General features: G+C 43.4%; 1 protein-coding gene across 1 annotated transcript in view; it reads right to left on the bottom strand.

The window, feature by feature from the left end:
- Positions 1-20,433, bottom strand: part of ME1 (malic enzyme 1, NADP(+)-dependent, cytosolic) — a gene marked incomplete at its 5' end in the record, with an annotated part of 142,150 nt that overhangs the window by 24,327 nt on the left and 97,390 nt on the right. Inside the window, 2 exons of the mRNA XM_015420899.1 lie at positions 2,847-2,989; positions 9,244-9,349. Coding sequence (XP_015276385.1) covers positions 2,847-2,989; positions 9,244-9,349 — 249 coding nt within the window. The remainder of the gene's footprint in view (positions 1-2,846; positions 2,990-9,243; positions 9,350-20,433) is intronic.

Raw genomic sequence — 20,433 nt, 5'->3', positions numbered from 1 at the left:
CACACAGAAAAAAGAGAGTGCCTATTAGATATATAGATGAGAACCAGCTTCAGCTATGAACACACAAATAAGCCCACAAAATGGAGGCAGTGTCCCATTAGCCTTATGCATAGAAAATAATTCCTCTTCTGGTAGGCACTGTTAGTAGATTTTGCAAAGGTAGCATCCAAAATGTCCAGTGCTATTTATGCCTAATTTGTACCTCCTGGAGTAAAAACTGGAATAAAAAAAATACAAGTCCAATAGCCTCGTTTCAGTAAGCTGATTTTTACCAATCTATTAATTAAATAGTTGATCCCATGTGTTTGGAAGTGCCTGTGCTGAAGTGAAAGCTCATGCAGCTTGCTAGATATTTTTACCGCAATAGAAAGGAGCCTTGTTTGATGTAGAGAACTGCAAATATGCATATTTATAATACACAAACACCAACACACTCCAGTTATTCAAATGAATATACTATAACTTGGTGTCATGCAAAATTATAATGGTTTGCTTCATACGTTTTGATGGGCGATCAGATATTTCAGTGTATTTTTAGCTCTGGTTACCAGATGTACCTCCCATTATAGCAATACTGTTCAAAATATCTGCATTCCTGTTTCATTCCTGCATTGCACTCCAATGTGGACTTTTCAGTAGGCAAACATGACATGCTAAATTTTTGTTCTATTTATAAAGTTATAAAACTACACTGTATCACGAGAAATTCAAGAGACTATGTGCTAGCCATCAAATAAAGTAAACAGTCTGCAATTCATATGCAGCAGTTTCTAATGTTTTGATTATATGATTTTTTAAAAAAATTCCTACCACTTGCTTCAAACCAATAAACCAGTTAAAATAAATTTAGACTATTTTCTTAAATTATTTTCAATTTTTCACACCTATCAACAATTCTAAATAATTTTATTATTGAGGCTGCGATCCTAAGGTTGTGGTCACATGCGCCAGACAAAGGGGGGGAGCAAGGCTATTTCCTCTGGAGGAATTTGACCCGCAGTTGCGCGATCACACAGTCCTTGGAAGCTGCAGGCACAGCCCGCCACTGCATGATCAGATGCAACCGCGGGTGAGTCGGGTTGTGGGGTTTTTTGCTGTTTGTTTCCAGTGCGCTTAAACGAGGAATCAATGAATCACATCTCTGCACTGAGGGCCCCCTATGGACTTTGCAATGATGTGCATACTGAGAGGGGGGGGAACAATGGCATGGAGTTGGGATGGCCTGAGCAGACCATCCCGATGCCATGAGAGCGCGCTGGAGCAATCAGACAGCGGAAAGTCTGTCCGTGGCCCGTCGCAACCCGTTTACTACTGTATTTTCCCCGATGTCTTTTAACTCTGCTTCTGCAGCAGAGCAGAACGGGTTGCCAATGGCTGCGGGGCGCTTCCCAGATGTTGTTGTCTGATCGCGCCCTTTAAATCCACCCGGCATTCACGCCTATGGTGGGTCTAATTGTGCGTATGATCGCAGCCTAAGAACAGTTTCCTGGAAGTAAGGCCCACTGAATAAAATGGCACTTACTTCTGAGTAGGCCTGCTTAGGAGTATTCCCTAGAACTAGGAACCTATACAATAAAAATTCATGTTGATTATTGTTTAACCATAATTAGCTATTAGAATTCATTACCTATTACTATTCTAATGCTGGGCAGCATTAGAATCTATACAGATATGATTTTTAAGAGTCTGCTGTTACCTTGTATCTTTTCCCTAGTATCTTTTCCCACATAATGATCCAATAAAAATCACACTGATACTTTCCAACCCTTGCAATTTGATCTTAAATACTGCAATACTATGAACACAGAAGCAATACACTCTGGTTCTCCATCCCTCTGTCCATCCCGTACATATCCAGCATACTGTCATTAGCAGCCTTCTCTCCTCTTCTTGCCCGTATATTCCTAGTAATTTCCTCTACATCTGTTGTCCACAACCCTCTGTCCTTTAGTTGCCCTGTAACTTCTTGCTTCAGATTGTTTCTTCCAAAATCCAATGATCTTTTAAACTCGTCTAACAATGCCTGTTTTTCTAGACCAAGGCACATAAATGGAAAGCCACTTCATATCATAACAGAAGAAAAGCCCTGCTGGATCAGAGCAGTGGTCCATCTAGTCCAGCATTCTGTCCCACACAGTGGCCAACAAGTTCCTCTGGAGGGCCCACTGCAGAGAGGCTGAGACCTTCCCCTGATATTGCCTCCTGGCACTGGGATTTAGAGGTGGACTGCCTCTGAATGCGGAGGTTCCCCTCAGTCACCATGGCTGGTAACCACTGATAGACCTATCCTCCAAGAAGTCATCTAATCCCCTTTTAAAGCTATTTATTCCTGTGGCCATCACTACATCCTCTTGCAGCAAATTTCACATTGCAGCCTCTCTCTGTGTAAAGAAGTATTTCCTTTTGTCCGTCCTGAATCTACTGCCCATCAATTTCATCTGATGCCCCCAAGCTCTAGTATTTTGGGAGAGGGAGAAAAATTTCTCTTTGTCAACTCTCTCTGCCCCATGCATAATTTTATAAACTTCTATTATGTCCCCCCTTAATCATCTCTTTTCTAAACTGAAAAGTTCCAGACTCTTCAGCCTTTCCTCTATAAGAGGAATATCTTCTTCTGCTGCAACCGTTTTATCCTGAAAGGTAGTATCCTTCCTTCTCAGGTAAGTCAAGAGATAATGAGCTCCATATCCGCACTGACATTTGAGGAAATCACAAAGAAGTTCTGCTCTTAAAATCTTTACTGAAAAGCATGAGAACTTACATATGTCTTTTTTAAATTTACAAACCAGGTACCTGACTATTCTGCCTGACTGATGAAATAAAACTAACAAGCAAGATTCCCTTACCTCAGTTAGATTATAGCAATCCTCAGCGGTGCATTCTGCTTTGTTAGTTGGGTTACTAAGAGCAAAAATAATTGGCCGCTTGTTGAAGGATGCCATATCCTTGAGAATCTTGTTTGTAAATGCTCCACCAATGGCAGCAACTCCTAAGTAAAACAGAAGTATAACAGATTGTTGTGAAAAATGAAATCTTTCTCCTTCCTTTGATATCCAATCTAAAAGCTGTCCTTCCAAAGGGTCAGAGAACACTGCCAATACTATTTTTATTGTAGCTGTTCTGCTATATTTCACCATTCCGTCTATTTGGTTCAGACTTTAGAAGACAAAGAAATTACTGTTGACAGACTGATAGCAGTACATCTAGAGTGAATATATAACTGGCTGAAGTTCGAAAGGTACATTTAGGGTGACATGTCAATGTAGCCTAAGAACAGTTCCCACTCATGCCCAGCCAAATACATGGAACAGACATGGGTAAACACACAAGATGACTGTCAAACTCTGTACGTCATTTGCCATGTTGCTTTCTGTTTTCTGGGATGCTTTCGCTTAGAGCTGGGGGGGAGTGAATGGGGAAGGTATGTGTGGGAACGAGTTTTGCTAGCTGCCTGTAACTCTTTCCCAAGCAGCCTCCCGAGGAAGGAAGATGAAGTGTCCTTGAAGCTTTTGCTGCCAGGAATGCTGCTATAGATACACTTTGTAGTACGCAGGTGTGTGTGTGGGGGGGGGAAAGACCGTGCTTTGGCTTGGCAGGATGGATGACCCGTGTGATTGGACCCCAGTATGGGGGGGGGTAGTTTGAAGTGGGTATAATAGTGGGCTTGGCACCAATGCCTGCCAGTTCTGACACAAGTTGGCTTACACCTGTATCGATGGCATATCTCAGTAAACAAATCTTTCACACGAAGAGTGTTGTTGGGAGTGAGTACGTACGGGGGTCTGACAATGACAAAGTCACACACAAGTAGAAAGGTACAGTACAGCAAAAGGGAGTGGGGCAACTATGATATGTTGCCATTTTTTACAAGAAAAAAAAAGTGTTGCTATATCATGTCAACCCTGAACTGGATGGCCCAAGCTAGCCTGACCTTGTCAGATCTTGGAAGCTAAGCAGGGTCAGCCCTGGTTAGCATTTGGATGGGAGACCACCAATGAAGTGTAAGGTTGTGACACAGAGGCAGGCAATGGCAAACCACCTCTGAACACATCTTGCCTTGAATATCCTACAAGGTTGTCATAAGTCAGCTGGCACTTGATGGCACTTTCCACCTCCATAACACGTAGTGTCCTTAATACCGGGCATCAGAGTTTTGTTGGCAGGGTAATGTCTCTACTTTTTATCATGCTGTTTAGGTTCGCCATGGCTTTCCTCCCAAGGAGCAGGCGTCTTTTAATTTCATGACTGCTGTCACAGTCTGCGGTGATCTGGGATCCCAGGAACGTGAAGTCTGTCACTACTTCCACGACTTCCCCTTCTATTTGACAAGGAGTGATGGGGCCGGATGCCATGATCTTAGTTTTTTTGATGTTGAGCTTCAAGCCCACTTTTACGCTCTCCTCTTTTACCCTGAGCAGAGTTAGCAGAGTTTTAAACAGGAGCACAGTATAATCAGATTCTTTCTCAGTGTGGAGCTGCAGTTCCAACAACTCCTTTTTTATCTGTTTTTGCCCACCCTAATTCCTGGAGTGGGTTGGGTGTGTAAAACACTGGCCCAGATTAAAGGAACAGAGTTGTCACAGATATAACACAGCAGGTTACAGAAAGCCGCATTTCTCTGTGTCCTTGAATAAATGTCATACTTGTCTTCACAAAGAGCAAATTTCAATAAATCACAGCTAATGCTCTAATTTTCCTTTCTTCACTTTGGATGTTTCATAAAAAGCAGTAATAGAATTCCAGCATTTAATAAACAGGGAGTCCCTGGTCCTCAGCATGGGTCTAACAATCCTGGCTTTAGGAGATTTCTGGCACACTGAATTTAAAAGAATTTCTTTAGAATTCTCGCTCTTAAATATGTTAACAACTGTCTCTGATATGCTACTGAAACCTAAGTATACATAAGAGCCCAATTGTTACATTTCCTTTGTCAGCATCTAAGTGCTTAGAATGGAGCATGTGAAAAATTGTATAAGTGAAACTTCAAAGAAGTCCACCAGGGCTTTCCATGTACATGGTACACAGATAAGGCTATTTTTGTGCCATTCCCATTCTTTTAAATTGAGCAAGTGCAGGAGACATTTCCAGTAGACTGTCTGAAAGGCAGACATTTCAGGATCTGAAATGGTCAAAATTCTCACGTTAAACGAAGGTATAATTAAGAGGAGAAGCTGAAGTTCTAAGGACTCTACAAAATTGCCACCACCTTGAACACATAATTTTCTTTTAATTTTTGTTCAAACTCATATACCTCAAGAAGAATGTTCAAAGGCTGTGTCAGCTAGCTGCCATTCTTTCATTGTTTTTGTTCATCCCTGACTGTAGCGCATGCACGCATGATTGCTTGCTTGCTTGCTTTGCTTAATTGCTGTAGGTAACTAACAGGAGGCGCTCATGAGACCATGCGAACTGGCTCTGCCAGACTGTGCTATCTCTGTAACCTTGAGGAGGAGGGAGGGCTTGCATTCCACTGCCGGTGTGAATATTTCTGCTCTCATGGGGCAAGGAGAGTCTCCCGTTCATGATGTAATATCCCGCCGGGAGATTTCCCGCGCGCTTGCTTGGATTTCATTTGCTTAGCCAACTGCAGCATCAGAGTATATGTATTGATGCCTCAGCCCTAACCGTTATTTCTAACAATGTACCTGTACCACTTGGCAACGGACTTGTATTCTAATAAAGCATAACTTTTCCCTGAAGAGTGTGTGTGGACTTGCGAGCTGTTGAACCTGACAGGCTGGCACCTGTATTTTTAACTCCCCCCCCAAAAAAAAAGGTATTGTGTCACTTGCTCTTTCAACTGCTGACTTGAATTTAGATTCTAGAAAATTAACAGTAAGATAAGCAGTTCTTTCCAGACAGCTGGTAAAATAAATTCAGAAAGATAATTTCACTGATGCTTTATTGGCTAAATTTATTGCCTTATTAAAGTAATTGTTTTTGTACTGAATCCAATGATAACAAATCGTCTTCATGAACAGTTTCTACCACAAATCCATATATGGCATTTGCTGAGACTTAGCTTAATGAAAAACCTTGGGAAAATAGTAGACCACTTGAATGGAGAGAGTTTAAACAATTAATCATCCAAACAGGAAAACCAATCTCAGATCTGATCAGTCGTTCTTGTGTATACCACATATACAGATTAAAAATAACATTTAAAACAATAATATTCTGTTCAATTTCACATTCAGCACTGAACGATTGTATAATAGTGGGTACTGAGGTACTTATGTTTTGTTCAGTTGCAGAACTATATCACTGCATAACATGCACATTTATACTTTTTTCGTTTTTGGAGAATTTGAAGCAGGAAGGGAGGAAGGATCAAGAGGGTGTAGTGTAGTGGTTATGAGTGGCGGACTCTAATCTGAAGAATCAGGTTTGATTCCCCAATTCCTCCACATGAAGTCTGCTGGGTAACCTTGGGCCAGTCACAGTTCTCTCAGAGCTCTCTCAGCCCCAGCTACCTCACAGGCTTATTGTGGGGAGAGGAAGGGAAAGGCGATTGTAAGCTGCTTTGAGACTCCTTAGGGTAGAGAAAAGTGTGGTATAAAAACCTACTCTTTTATTTATTTATTTATTGGCCCCCCGAAGGAGATTTTTTAATTGCATTTTATATAAGGACTACAAACTACAATGAAAATAGGGGAGGGGAACTACATTTAAGGAGAAAAAAAAGATAACCACTACTGATAAAAACCCAAGAGAGGAGATCATCAAATTAGCTTGTACACAGTGCCATCCCTTAAAACGCTAACAATTTTATGAACTTAGTCAGCTATGTTAATATAACTTTTAAATCTTAAATTTATTTATTTATTCAATCTGTACCCCGCCCTCCCCGCGAGCAGACTAACACAGTTGGTACAAAAATATAAATAAAACCACATAATATCATTTTAAAACAATTCAAATACAAATGAATAAAAAAATCATAAGGTGCTAGTAATCCTTCATTACTTACTTGAGGTGGTATACTAAGACTGTCTGCAAGCAAACAGTCCAGCTCAGTGGTCTTCTTGAGTCATGCGATGGTATAGGCCAGATGTTAAGGCTGAGGGCTGGGTTTGTTGATGGTAGTAGTCAGGGCAGCTCCTTAGTTGAAAGCCTGGTGGAAGAGCTCCGTCTTGCAGGCCCTGCGGAACTGTAGAAGATTCTGCAGGGCCCTGATCTCTTCCAGGAGCTTGTTCCACCAGTAAGGAGCCACCACTGAGAAGGCCCTGGCATCCTTGGGGCCCAGGAGGGTCAGTCCATTCTGTGACCCCGACCACAGTGCTCTCTGGGGTATATATGGGGAAAGGTATGTCAGACCCTGGTCATATAGGGCTTTAAAGACTATCAGTCTAGGGTGTTCCAATGCCCAGCCTGATATGGCCTCCATCAGAGATGGTAGGCTATTGGCCGGTGCATTAAGTGGTCGGTACACCAGCCAAATTGCCACACTCTCCCCAGCCTCCCACACCAGGCCGGCACACTCAATGCTCACAATCTTTGGCGGTGAGAGCGCCCTGAAGGAGTAAGCCTCCCAGATGAATAGAGCCACTCCCCCCTCCCATCCCCTAGTCCACAATTGGTGCAGGTGGACCACTGTAAGAACCAATGATTGGTGAACCACTGTAAGAGTGGTTGAGCAGTGGAACAGACTGCCTCGGGAAATGGTGGATGGACAACCATCTTTCAGGCATGTTGTAGTGCTATCTTTCGGCTATGCTCCTACAGAGTGCAGGGGGTTGGACTAGATGACCTGCAAGAACCCTTCCAACTCTAACATTCTATGATAATATGATTCTAAGGACCGAGAACCCGGAAGGGGTGAGTTGGGAGAGAGCTACCATCTCCCCTTCCCGTACCCAGGTCTTGGTCATGCACACCAGATCTACGTTCTGCTCTAGCAGGAAGTCCCAGAGGACCATGGTCTTATTATTTATAGACCTGGCATTACACAGCGCCAATGTCGGAGAGGGGTTAACCATCCTAGCCCCACTGCCAACATCCCTCGGGATTGAGTACAGGCTGGAAGGGGGCCGAGCTCTTCTATTTCTCTGCTCCCTTCCCTTCGCTCCATGCCTGGCCCCACCGTTATACTTTCCCCTCCCCAGGAGCACTGGAATCCCATGCCATCACCCCCCCCTGGTGGGCTTTGCTAGTCTCAACCAGCTGGAACCTCAGACCAACCAGCTAAACTGGCGCTAATTAATAAAGCCCTGTGTACAGTTGTTGTTGAAGTTAAAAGTTCCCTTACTCATCCACTGCCATACGTTCCCAACTTTGATGTTATTTCCACCCAACAAATTTATTCTCAATACTTCTCTTACAGCCCATATAATTAGCCTAGTAGCCTACGATTGCCTTTTTTTCTTTTTCCCCTCTTTATAGCCAGTAATATAAATAAAGGCTAATAAATCAGTGGCAAAGTTTAACTTCAAGCTATCCAGCCTCAATCTCTAATCAACCAATTGTTAATTTATAACCAATCAATTAACTAATCAATCACATCCATAGGGCAGTTAGTACTATTCATTCTCTAATTTAGACGCAGCAATTAATTGGAAAAAAATCTATCAGTAATAGCATCAGAAACACCCCCCCCCCCCATTACTGAAGTCTAAAGAAAACCTGGGATTTCCCTATAAATTAATTCATCAATTTAGACCCATAGTTAATTGGGGGGGAAATCAGCAACAATAATATCAATAACCAGCCCTAATTAATTAAATCTACAAAAAAACTGGAATTTCCCTCTAAATTAATATATTCAATTGTTGTTGGTAGTTTGTCTATGGGTGGCAGTAGCACCCAGTTTTGGGCAATTGTCGACTTGTGAGTCCGATGAGTGAGTCTCTTCTTCTTCTTCAAGTCCTGATTATATTACTGTATAACTCTGGTAGTCAATTAAGGAGACAGAGATAAACCACGGAGTTGGTTAAGAGAGCATATCCAACTCTACCCAAATTTAAGATTTCTTCCAAACACAGTACATTACTCATTCTTCACGAGAACAGTGATTTTTCAAGCTGTTATTAACACACTACCCAAGAAGGTACATTAGCTGTTTTAAAAGAGCCTGGAAGTATTGCCTTCAGTGGCCGAATCCAAGAGAAATATGTGAATAACAGTTCTCAAATACACTTGAAACCCAATTTTGCACACTGGATATGTATCCTCACCTTTATACATCTGATAATAAAATGAAAAGTAAAGCTTAGCTGGATGAACAGATGTAGCTATAGATGTTACCTATGAGTGCAGTTGGCTTTAGTTTTCTGACAATATCTTCTAGATTTGTCATCTCACCATGTTGATGGGCAAATCGTTGCTTCTCAGAAGTTAGTGAGGCACGGCCCTAAATTAAAGAAGAGTTTAAACATTAAAAATACATTGTGCAATAAATAGTTGTATTTTATTTCAACCTTTTAGGTTCCCGACTTGATTTTCAGGTTGGGTTTCCCCCCTTTTTTGTTATTTCCCAGTAGTGACATCATGCTGTCACCCAATGGCAATTTTTAAATTTCCCCCCCTCCTGCTATAGCTGCCAGAGCAAAGGCAGGTAACAAGAGCTGAGGGCAGAAGATTACCCTCCCCTATTGGGAACCTGGTAATCCCACCTCCATGTCTGTGACCCTTGGCTTGTTCCTCAATAAAGTATACCTCCTGATATTAGGTTTGCATTTCCTGTTACCATTTCTCTTAGTCTACGGCTCACAATCCTGGATTTGACCCTAGTGAGACCATAACTACATCTCCTCTTCCAGTTATGTGACTCTAACATCACGTATCTCCAATGTCATATATCTTCAGATCAGTTTCTAAGTTCAGTGGGTCCCAGGAGTGGAAAAGTTGACAAGTACTGCTTTAAGAGATGTGTGCTCACTCCAGCAACCCATAAACTAAGATTGAAATTGCTTTATGAGACGCTTTAGTAAAGTTCTGTTAGTGCAAGTTGCTTTGATTGCCCCTTTCCCCCATTTTCTGCATGTCAGATCTCTAACAGTGCAATCCTAAAGAGATTTACTCCAGTCTAAGCCCATTAAAATCAATGGAGCAGATGGGAGAAACTCTCCTTAGGAGTGCACTGTAAGTGAGCAAGTGTATCTTGTCTTTAAATGAGTGCACATGAACAATGAAGTACAGCTGGCTCTCACATACTGCAGCTGTTGAACTGTATTTTGAATGGTTAATAACTTGTTACATACATTTTACCCAGAACAACCTTCTTGGTTTTTAAGTCTGTGTAGGACAAAATACTGCTGCCTAAATTAGTGAAGCAGATACCAGTAGGAGTATAGCCTTGAGCAACCAGGGGAGGGGAAGAAAACTGGGTATATAAAACTGGCCCTGTACTGGAGGGTATGCTGTTTGCTATTCCTTTTGCAAAACAAGATGCCCTTTATCCTCCTTACTGGCTATGCTGCTTCTTTGCCTTTCCCCCCAAAGACACTTCACAAACATGGAGACACTGACTCACAGGGGTTACATCCCCTTTAGAAGACACTGACTCACAGTGGTTACATCCAGGCAGCACCTTAGGTCTGAAAACTATGGGAACTGGGATCTACTCCATCAGTGGCTATAGCTGTGGGGGAGGCCCAAACTGGCAGTTATATTGTCCCCAAGGAAAGCCAAAGCATGTTTTCCCTGCTTTCAAAAGTGAGAAAGCTAGGATATTGCCAAATACCAGCCACTGGGTTACCAGCAAAAGAGGAAGGCAATGTTGTCCGATTTGCCTTTTCACCGGATCTCCCCACCTAGTAGCATGGTCCATTTTGGGAGCGGTGGCACAGGCAGTACACCGCCTGCAAGTAACATCTATAGCGAACAGCCACAATGGCTGTTCGAATCCCCACCGCGGCTGGATTGAGCTCCCGGTCCCTGTCCCAGCTCCCGCCAACCCAGCGGCTCGAAAGTAAGACAAGTAGACAAATGGGTACCTGCCCTAGGTGGCAGGGGGCACCCTCCTCCTGGTTCCGTGCCAGGAGTGCTGATGGCAGCGGCGAGTGGAACGGCGGCGAGAAACAATGGCGACAGAACAACTGGTGATTCGAAGAGGCGGCGACCAGATCGGACGGAGGCGGAGTCGTGGCAACGCAACGGCAAGGTGACGCAGCATGGCAGGAGCCCGACGGGACGCATAGCCGGAAGCTGCGGCCAATGCAGTTGCACGCCAGAAAGAGGAAGAGGGAGTCATCAGAGCCTACCAGAGATGGTCGCCAGTCACCCGGACGCCAGGAACAACACCCGAGGCCCGCCGGGTGAGAAAGAGAACATGCCACATGGGTGCTGTTAGGTAATCCCTTCCCCGGAAAATTGTGGCCCTAGTTAGACAATTAACTACTACATAAGTAGTGCACTGTAAAGCGCTCTGAGACCCGTTAGGGGTCATGGGCGGTATAGAAATCGAAAATGTAAAGTAAAGTAAAGTTCAAAGAGGATTTTGGAGACAAACAGTAAACTTTTTTTGCAAGCTTTACTGAAGCATCCAACCTTATATTTCTCCCACTCCCCATAAGAGAAATAACAGCTAGGAGGTCATCTGGTGCCCAGGTATTGATGCACCTCTCCCCACACCAATCCAAATTGTTACATATACTAGAAAACCACTCATGGGTCTTCCAGCATCTCATCTGATTTGGCAAGAAGAAATTATATCCAGGAAATACTCAATGGCAGGGCTTTTTTTCTGGGAGAACACGCCAGAACGGAGTTCTGGAACCTCTTAGACAAAATTATTTTTAAAATGTTTAAAAGTTCATGAGTTTTCACTATACAGATTGAAAACTTCATTTCCCTCTTTGGAGTTCCAGTACCTCTTTTTCAAACAAATAAACAAAACAAAAAAAACAAAGCCCTGCTCAATGGCATGTAAAAACACAGTTCAAAACGCTTACTACCAAAACTCTTAATTGGGAAAGGTGGTGTGTTTGTGTGTTGTGGATACACTGTATTCCCCACCCCACAATGTAGGAACACCACACAGTGTTACATATATGAATCTGTATAACTCAGTTAAGAAATGTGCTTTTAAAAATAGGCCTGGTGCAAATAACTTTTAAAACTATGGCAAACACACATATATGCAAGTTGCCAAGTTGTGCAGTGGTGCAAGTTACCTCACTGCATTTGTTCTGTGCCTTCTTTTTATCTCTGAAGGGTAACCACAAGTCTTGGTATTTATATAATAGAAGGCAATATATCATCAGGAGCAGCAAACAGATCCAAGGAGACCACAAGATGCTGTGTGGGTCTGTCACGTGGATAGCAATAAATATGATGTTATATGTTACAGTTTGCCAGCTTCTCTTGACTCACCCTTGATTTATCCCCTTATTCTACAAATTTCTTTAGAAACTGAATTACTGGGTTTTAAAATGGATGGGGACGTGTCCTCATGTATTTAAATGGATTTTAAGCTGTTTTTAGGACAGTTACCACAGAAATGACGTGATAAACTTGTGCTGGGTTTTCTCTATGACCAGAATGGAAAAAATATATACATAGAGTCTCTCTGAGCCTCTTCTAGCTTGCTCACATTGCCTAATTTCAATTTAAACTGACTGGGTTTAAAAATTGCTGTTTTTAAATACTCCAGCAGGTGTCACTGAGATTGTAAGTCTAAGAAAAAACTAATTACTTTACAAAAGCAAACTTAGAAAAAATGTGTTTTCTAGCTGCCACAGCTATTGCTTGCTTCTTTGATGGTAAAATTTCTAAAATGTGAATGTATTTTAACTGGATAAGCAGGAGACTCATGAGGATTTGCAGGGGCATCTAATTTTCTCCTGTCTTCCCCATCCCACTATTTCCTCTTTCCATTCCCTGAAAGCCCCATAGCCTCTCCCCTTTTCCTTACCAACCACCACACAACCTACCTTTAGCTTTCCTTCTGTCTTCAGCTTTCCTTACACAATGCTAGCTGCCAGGCCTCAGCCAGGTCTAGTTGCGTGGTGGGCAACCCACATGTACTTGTAAAGGGCACCACACTTTCCCTTGTATTCTCCTCCGCACACTATTTCCACTTTCCCTTCTCCTGGCAGCCTCCATATCCTCAAGGGAGCGGTGGCGCAGGCAGTTAATGCCTGCTCAGTAACATCATTCGAACAGCCACTATAGCTGTTCGAGTACCACCGTGGTCGAGGTGAGCTCTCGACCCTTGTCCCAGCTCCTGCCCACCCAGCAGTTCGAAAGCAACGTAATTGCAAGTAGATAAATGGGTACCCACCCGTAGCGGGGGGGGGACCCTGCCTAGTGTGGTGGTTGAGAACGTCGGTAACGGCGCCGGCAAGACATCGGCTCCAGAGGACGGCGTGGCGTGGTAATGCGGCGGCGGCAGCAGCGGCGAGCGGGTGCAACCAGAGGAGCAATCCCTGGTGGCTGGACAATGAACTATCGGGTGGCCGCCGTGGAGGAAAGAGCGCGCGAGGATGCCGAGCACCGGTACAGCGGAGCCGGAAAGGACGTGGCTGAAACCGGAAGGAGGCAGGAGTCACGTGCCTCAGAAGAGAATTACCACCCAGTGCCGAATAGAAGCACCCCGCCAATACCGGAGCCAACGGAGAAAAGAGGATAGACCAACACCAACCACCACCATAGGGGTGCTGGTAGGTTCCCCCACCCCAAAAATATGTGTGGCCCTAGTTAAGGAACACAATGGTGACTAGCACCGACCTATAAGCCGCTCAGAGACCCCCTAGACAAGGGGGTCTGAGTGGGATATAAAGTTGAATGTATAAAATAAAAATCTTCACCTTGCTTCCTTCTGTCATTCCCATTCACCAACCAGTCAGTTTTTTATTTGCCTATATTTATTATTTATTTACAACATTTATATCCACCTTTCTCCACGATGAGAACCTAAAGCAGTTTATGTCATTCTCATCTCCTTAATTTTATCCTCACCACGACTCTGTTAGGCTGAGAGTGTGTGACTAGCCCAAGGTCAATTAGCGAGCTTTCACAGTAGAATGGGAATTCAAACCAGTGTCTCCCATACCCTAGTCTGAAATTCTACTCACTGTACAAAACACTGACTTTTGTGGGGTGACGGCTGTTAAACAGCAGAAAGCAACCAGGCCTAAGTGAGTCATGTAAGTCATATGGTAGCAAGTCACCTCAAAGGCCAAAACTACCATCTCCTGCTGACTAGAGATAGGAGTTCATGACAAATTTTGGCTGGTTCATGGTTCACGAACTGAAGTTTGTGGCAGGTCAACCAGCAAGAACTTTCCACAAACTTTCAAGAAGTTCGTGGAGGTTCTTAGCAGTTTGTGAATGGATACATTTCCAGAAAGACTGTCTCCATTCAAACAAAAATGTTTACCTAGCTTCAAAGCAACAGGGGGGCAGAATTTTCCAGCCTTGGAAATATTCTTGTCATTTTCAAATTAGCCTTGTCAGTTTCAGAAAGGTTCCTCCCCCTTTTGCTGTCCTTCCTGTTCCCTTCCCATTTTCATGCACAGAGCTTGCAAAATCTCTCCCCCCCGGCTTGAATTTATTGTGTGCTTTGGGAGCAGTCTTTTAAAGCTTGCCATGCCAGTGTCACTGGGTTCTGCTGGGCATTCTGCAGATTGTAAGTGGTTGTGGCAGGCTTGCAAAATCCACCCCGCTTGGATTTCTTATGACACTGTGCTTTGAGAACAGTCCTTTTAAGCTTGCAGTGCCACAGTGGCACTGGGTTCTGCTGAACATTCTGTACACTGAACTGATTGTGCTAGGCTTGAAAAAATGTCCCCCCTTCAGTTTGTACTGCAGGGATTCTATGGTTTGACATTAGTCCTCTTTTACTTGCATTGCCACAATGGCACTGGGTTCTGCTGGGCACCAGTACATTGCACTGGTTCTGCTGGGCTTGCACCCCCTTTATTGGAGAGTGATTCTGTGCTTCACATCAGTCTTGTTGAGCTGGCATTGCCATGATGGCCCTGGGTTCTGCTGGGCACCAGTACACTGCACTGGTTTTTCTGGGCTTGCAACCCCCCACCCCCACCTGGAGTGTGATTCTTTGCTATACATGTCCTGTTGAGCTGGTATGGCCATAATGGCACTAGACTCTGCTGGGCACTCTTTGATTGCACTGGAACTGCTGGGCACTCTGTATATTGCACTGGTTTTGCTGGGCTTGCAGAAATGTCCCACCACCACCACCAGCACCTTCAGTTTCTGCTGCAGGGATTCTCTGGCTTGACCTTAGTCCTGTTGGGTTTACACTGCCACAATGGCACTGGTTCTGCTGGGCTTGCAAAAATGCCCCCACCTTCAGTTTCTACTGCAGAGATTCACTGGGATTTTTATTGTTCTTCTGGGCTTCTATTGCCCTTGCTTTTTTGCTGGCTTTTTTCCTTACATTGGAAACAATGGAGGATGGGGGCACCTTCTTTGGAGAATGTAACTTGGACACCGTAAATCTAATCCTCACCAAACTTGGACGGCAGGTAGAGGAAAGACAGCCAGAGATCTGTGAGTGTGATGGCTCTAGCATGTGGGGGAAGTGTTCTACCACACCATGAACCTCACAAACTGAACCAGTTCATTTAGCTCCTAAATGTTTGTAAAGGTTCGTAGTTCACGAACTGGGCACGTAACAAATTGAAACACATTTTCCCAGATCATGCCCATCCCTAGTGTTGACTTTTGCTGACAGAAAGTTTGAAAGTAATAATGTTGTGGTTGCCTGGCAACAGCCACTAAGGACATTAATTTCTTTAAGCTACAGGCACTGTTTCTATTATTTGGAGGGGAGTTAATGCCTCAATTTTAAAAAAAGATTTCAGATTCTCCTGGGGCTTTTTTCAGTTTTATAAAAAAATCTGCCTTTTCAGTTCATGGTTCCAGTCTCTGGATTTAAGTATCCACAGATGGGGCCATGTTAAGAATTAGATATGATTTCTCTGTCTCTCTCATATTCCACTATTTTCAGCTTCAATATCTGGCCTTCCAGGGAACAGTCAGGGTAGTTTTCTTTTAGGATTGACTGATTTTATCACCTTACAGTCCAAGGGACTCTCAAGAGTCTTCTCCAGCACCATAATTCAAAAGCATCTATTCTTCGGTGCTTGGCCTTCCTTATGGTCCAACTCTCGCAGCCATACCTTACTACTGGGAATACCATCGCTTTGACCATATGGACTTTTGTTGGTAGGATGATGTTTCTATGCTGTCTAGGATTGACATAGCTTTCCTCCTAAGGAGCAGGCATCTTTTAATTTCATGGCTGCAATCACCATCTGCAGTGATCTTGGATCCCAGGAACGTAAACTCTGTCACTGCTCCCATGACTTTTTTACAGAAAGAGTTGTGCACCAGTGGAATCAGCTGCCTAGGGAGGTGGTGAGCTCCCCCTCACTGGCAGTCTTTAAGCAGCAGCTGGACAAACACTTGTCAGGGATCCTCTTGGCTGATCCTGCATTGAGCAGGGGGTTGGTCTAGATGGCCTGTATGGCCCCTTCCAACTCTACAATTCCATGATTCTATGAATATACCTTGCATGACACAGCTCATAAAATGTTGAATTTGGACTGGAGAGGCCTGTTGTATGGGCTCCCTTGCACAAGTCACTAACTTGGCCTAGTCTAACTCAGAGGGTTATTGTGAGAGTAGCATTGCTAACCTCCCAGACATCTCCAGATTCCAAATATCAGTTCCACTGGAGAAAATGGCAGCTTTGTAGGGTAGACTTTATGGCATTATACTCCACTGAGGTCCTTTCCCTTCCCCAAAACCCGTCCTCCCCAGGCTGTGGGAGGAAGAGTTAACCTGTCTTCATGATCTAAACTGTTTCCCTGTGAAACTATTTGCTTCACCAGGAATAACAGATATCACAATATATTATTATTATTTATTCATCATATTTATAACAGAAAAATACAAACAACTTTATGTTCACTCATGAACATATTCAGAAGAACTACACACACACACACCCCAATGTGAATGGATGGTCACATGGAGTTCTATCAATTTCTAAAGCTGATGAGCAGAAGATTCAGGATGCACAAAAGGAAATACGTCTTTATACAGAGAGAGATTAGAATGTGGAATTCACTGCCAGCGGATGTAGTGATGGCCACAGGGAAAGACAGCTTTAAAAGAGAATTAGATAGATTCATTGAGGAGAGGTCTATCAGTGGCTACTAGCCGTGGTGACCATAGGGAACCTCTGAATCCAAGTGCTGGAAAGCAATATCAGGGAAGGTGTCAGCCTCTATGTCCTGTTGTTAGAGGAACTGCTTGGCCAATGTTCTTATGTTCTTAAAAAGTCAATTCATTCTGAATGATACCAAACTAGCCACAACTATACAGTGATGAGGCACATTCACTATAACCATATGAAGCCAACAGCAGTTAATACTTAGTCATGGTTCTTAAGTAGCCTCCAACTTGATAGTACTGTATGAAAGTATACCCCACATCAAGTCCCACTCAGTGGCTATTATGATGGAAACCCCTGGTGAGTGACTTACATTCTCTACATATGGGTCACTGGGAAAAGTCAGATGATTGGATGAATGGTGCTTAACAAAAGTGTCAAGATTCATTAACATAGCTAAGTTTTTCTTTCAGTTCACTAAAACATCATAAAATCCTGAATGCAAGCAGTATGTTGAGGGGAAAATGAATTACCTTAATTCGGGAGGGTTAATTTTAAGTAGTTCAATACTATTAAATAAATACCATCTTTTTAAAACATATAGCTTTCTTTATTTTGGCAGCTGATGTATTTATATCTTTCATGATTCTGGCCTATGGAAGAAATGAGGTAAGAATGACTGACGAAGTCTCTTAGCAGCTTTGAATTTCTAACCACCACTGATATCATGGCAAACCACAGAATGTAGGACATAGTCTCCATCGCTATGCAATAGAATTATTTAAGACAATACAGCTGAAGTTCATAAAGAAGCCTGGTATACATGAAGGAAACAATCAGGAAATTAAGTTTCATATCAGTATTTCTTTTTCTTTTAAACAAATAGCTTATAAATAATTTTAACACGCTTTCATACAGTGTTTGTATTTTAAGCATTTAATTTGAGGCCACATTAGATATAATAATGGAAGATCTGTGATCAGAGGGGCGGGGTTTCGGCAAGCTAATGGCGGTTGTGTCTCCTGGGATCTCCCAGGGATGCGGCACGCAAACCAGCAGTTAGAGAGGGGGTGCAAATGTTCGCGCCCCCCGGAGGCCCTTGCAAAGGGTCTCCAGTCATGGAGCGCTGAGGGTCGCCTCTTTCCCGGCACGCTGTCGAGAAATTGAGGTGTCCCTTTGCTCCGACGGTCTCTCTGCTGTGTTCTGGCAAGGACTAAGCTACGCACACCCCATCAAGCGAGTGGAGGCCGAGCGGCAAATAAGCATATCTGTCGGTGAGATCTACTAGATCTACATATGAAGAGTGAGTAAAGTTGAAACGAAACAACAAAGCGAAAGCCCCCCGGGGAAAAGCGAGGGGGGAGAGGGGACTCTCCTCCGCTAAGAACTGTTTATAAGCGTTACGGAGCTAGAAGAAAGGTGGGGACATGTTTAAAAGCAGCAATGGACTACATGGAGAGATTTCAGGAGGCAGTTAAGCGTAGAAGCAAATTTTCAGGACTTTGGCAAACTTTTCAAAAGTAAACATCCTTAAAAATGGCGATGGAAAACATAGTAAGAGCAACAAGCAATATCCAAGCTTTCTCCAGGAAGTGGAAGAGCTGCTGGTTAACCATGTGACCAGAAATAATCATAGACTCTTGCAAACTGTGTCTTAAGCCTTTGTCCCCTGTTGGTATAAACGAGGTACTATGCAAGAACTGTGCTACATGTCAGCTGTTGCTTTTAAAAGGACTGTGTTAATATTGGAGAAGCGTCTAACCAATGATCATAGGGGCTTCCAGGATCGAAGAGGAGAGTCAAATGGGCATTTGCAATTCAAAGGGCCTGCATGCAGACCATAAGCGAGGCTTAAAGCGTTATATCCTGATTAAGTCCACTGGGCAATAAGGTGACGAGACTCTCTTCAAGTTGGGCAGTGAAAAGCAAATTGGAACAACCCCTATGATTGAAGGCAAGAATTAGGCGGAAGAGTCCTGGAAAAAGGAGAAGGGACTTTTTTTTGAGATGGCCAGTTCCTGATACAGCAAGATGGTGCCACAAGGAAGAAGAAAGAGGAAAACAGCAATGGAAGAGAAAATGAGATTGTGTTATATCTACTGAGGGAGACTTATTGTTAATTTGCTTTTAATGGTGGAGGGGAAAATAATGGTTAAATGAGAAGCCATTGTTCTCTGTTATTTGTGTCTAAGATAAATAGTGATTCTCCTGGACTACTCTTCATATAGTCAGATTTGTTGGGATGTTTTCACAAGCTATGACGATGATTGATCACTCTCAATGTTAAAGAAAGCTTTTTACTATTGTTAAGCAATTTTTTTACAAGCTGTATGTGACCTCCAACCCTTAGGTTTTTAGTGGGTTCTCTTCTCTTTCTCCTATAGTGTGCAGATTCCCTCCCTAATTTCGTTGTAGTTTTTAGTAAATGCAAATAAAAAATCCCCTATGGGGGGCATAAAAAAAAAGGAAGATCTGTGATCAGCATTCCTACTATATTTTAAAATGCCAAAAGTCACGGCAGGGGATTGGAATTGGACTACAGCACTAGGGTGATAGGGTTTAACGACCTCCCCTTCATGCTGTTTTCTCATTTCAAATCCACATTCCTTCCTAGAGCTATTTTTATTTATTTATTTATTTATATTTAAATTTATATCCCGCACCTCCCCGCCGTGGCGGGCTCAGGGCGGCTAACAACGTGTTTATAAATATACTAGCAGTAAAGCCCATTGTGAAAGCAATACAACGAGATCTAGAAAGATGTGATTTGTAACGAATGCACAGGCTGGAAGGAGGTAAAGTACCTCCTGGAGATTTGGGGGGTGGATTCTGTAGAGGGCAGCATTGGGCGGGAGGGGGCGGAAGCAGGTATAATGTCATAGGGTCTACCCTCCAAAGCAGCCATTTTCTCCAGGGGAACTGATCTCTGTCATCTGGACATCAATTGTAACAGCGGGCGATCTCCAGGTCCCATCTGGAGATTGGCAACCCTAGGGGAAAGTCAGCTGCACAGCAGGGGGTTGAAGAGAATGGTTTGATGGCTGCTGGGCCAAGATTGGCAACAATAGTTCCCCAGGAGCAAATGGCTGGTTTGGAGGGTGGAGTCTATGGCGCTGTACCTGTCTGAGGTCCCCCTCTCCGGGCTCCACTCCTCAAATCTCCAGGAATTTCCATACCTAAAGCTGGCAACTTTATCTCCTCCCCTCTCAGCAGCCTCTTTGTAGGCAAAATTCTGTCTTTCTCATTAGCGGGGAGCAAAGCAGCTTACTTCATTCTCTTTGGCTTTGCGATCTGTACAGCAACACTGTAAGGTAGGTTAGGCAGAAAGTCTGTGGCTGGTCCGAACT

The sequence above is a fragment of the Gekko japonicus genome, unplaced genomic scaffold (genome assembly GCF_001447785.1).
Source record: "Gekko japonicus isolate JY-2015 unplaced genomic scaffold, Gekko_japonicus_V1.1 scaffold2587, whole genome shotgun sequence".
Taxonomy (NCBI): Eukaryota; Metazoa; Chordata; class Lepidosauria; order Squamata; family Gekkonidae; genus Gekko; species Gekko japonicus.
This window is presented reverse-complemented; position numbering and strand designations above follow the sequence as displayed.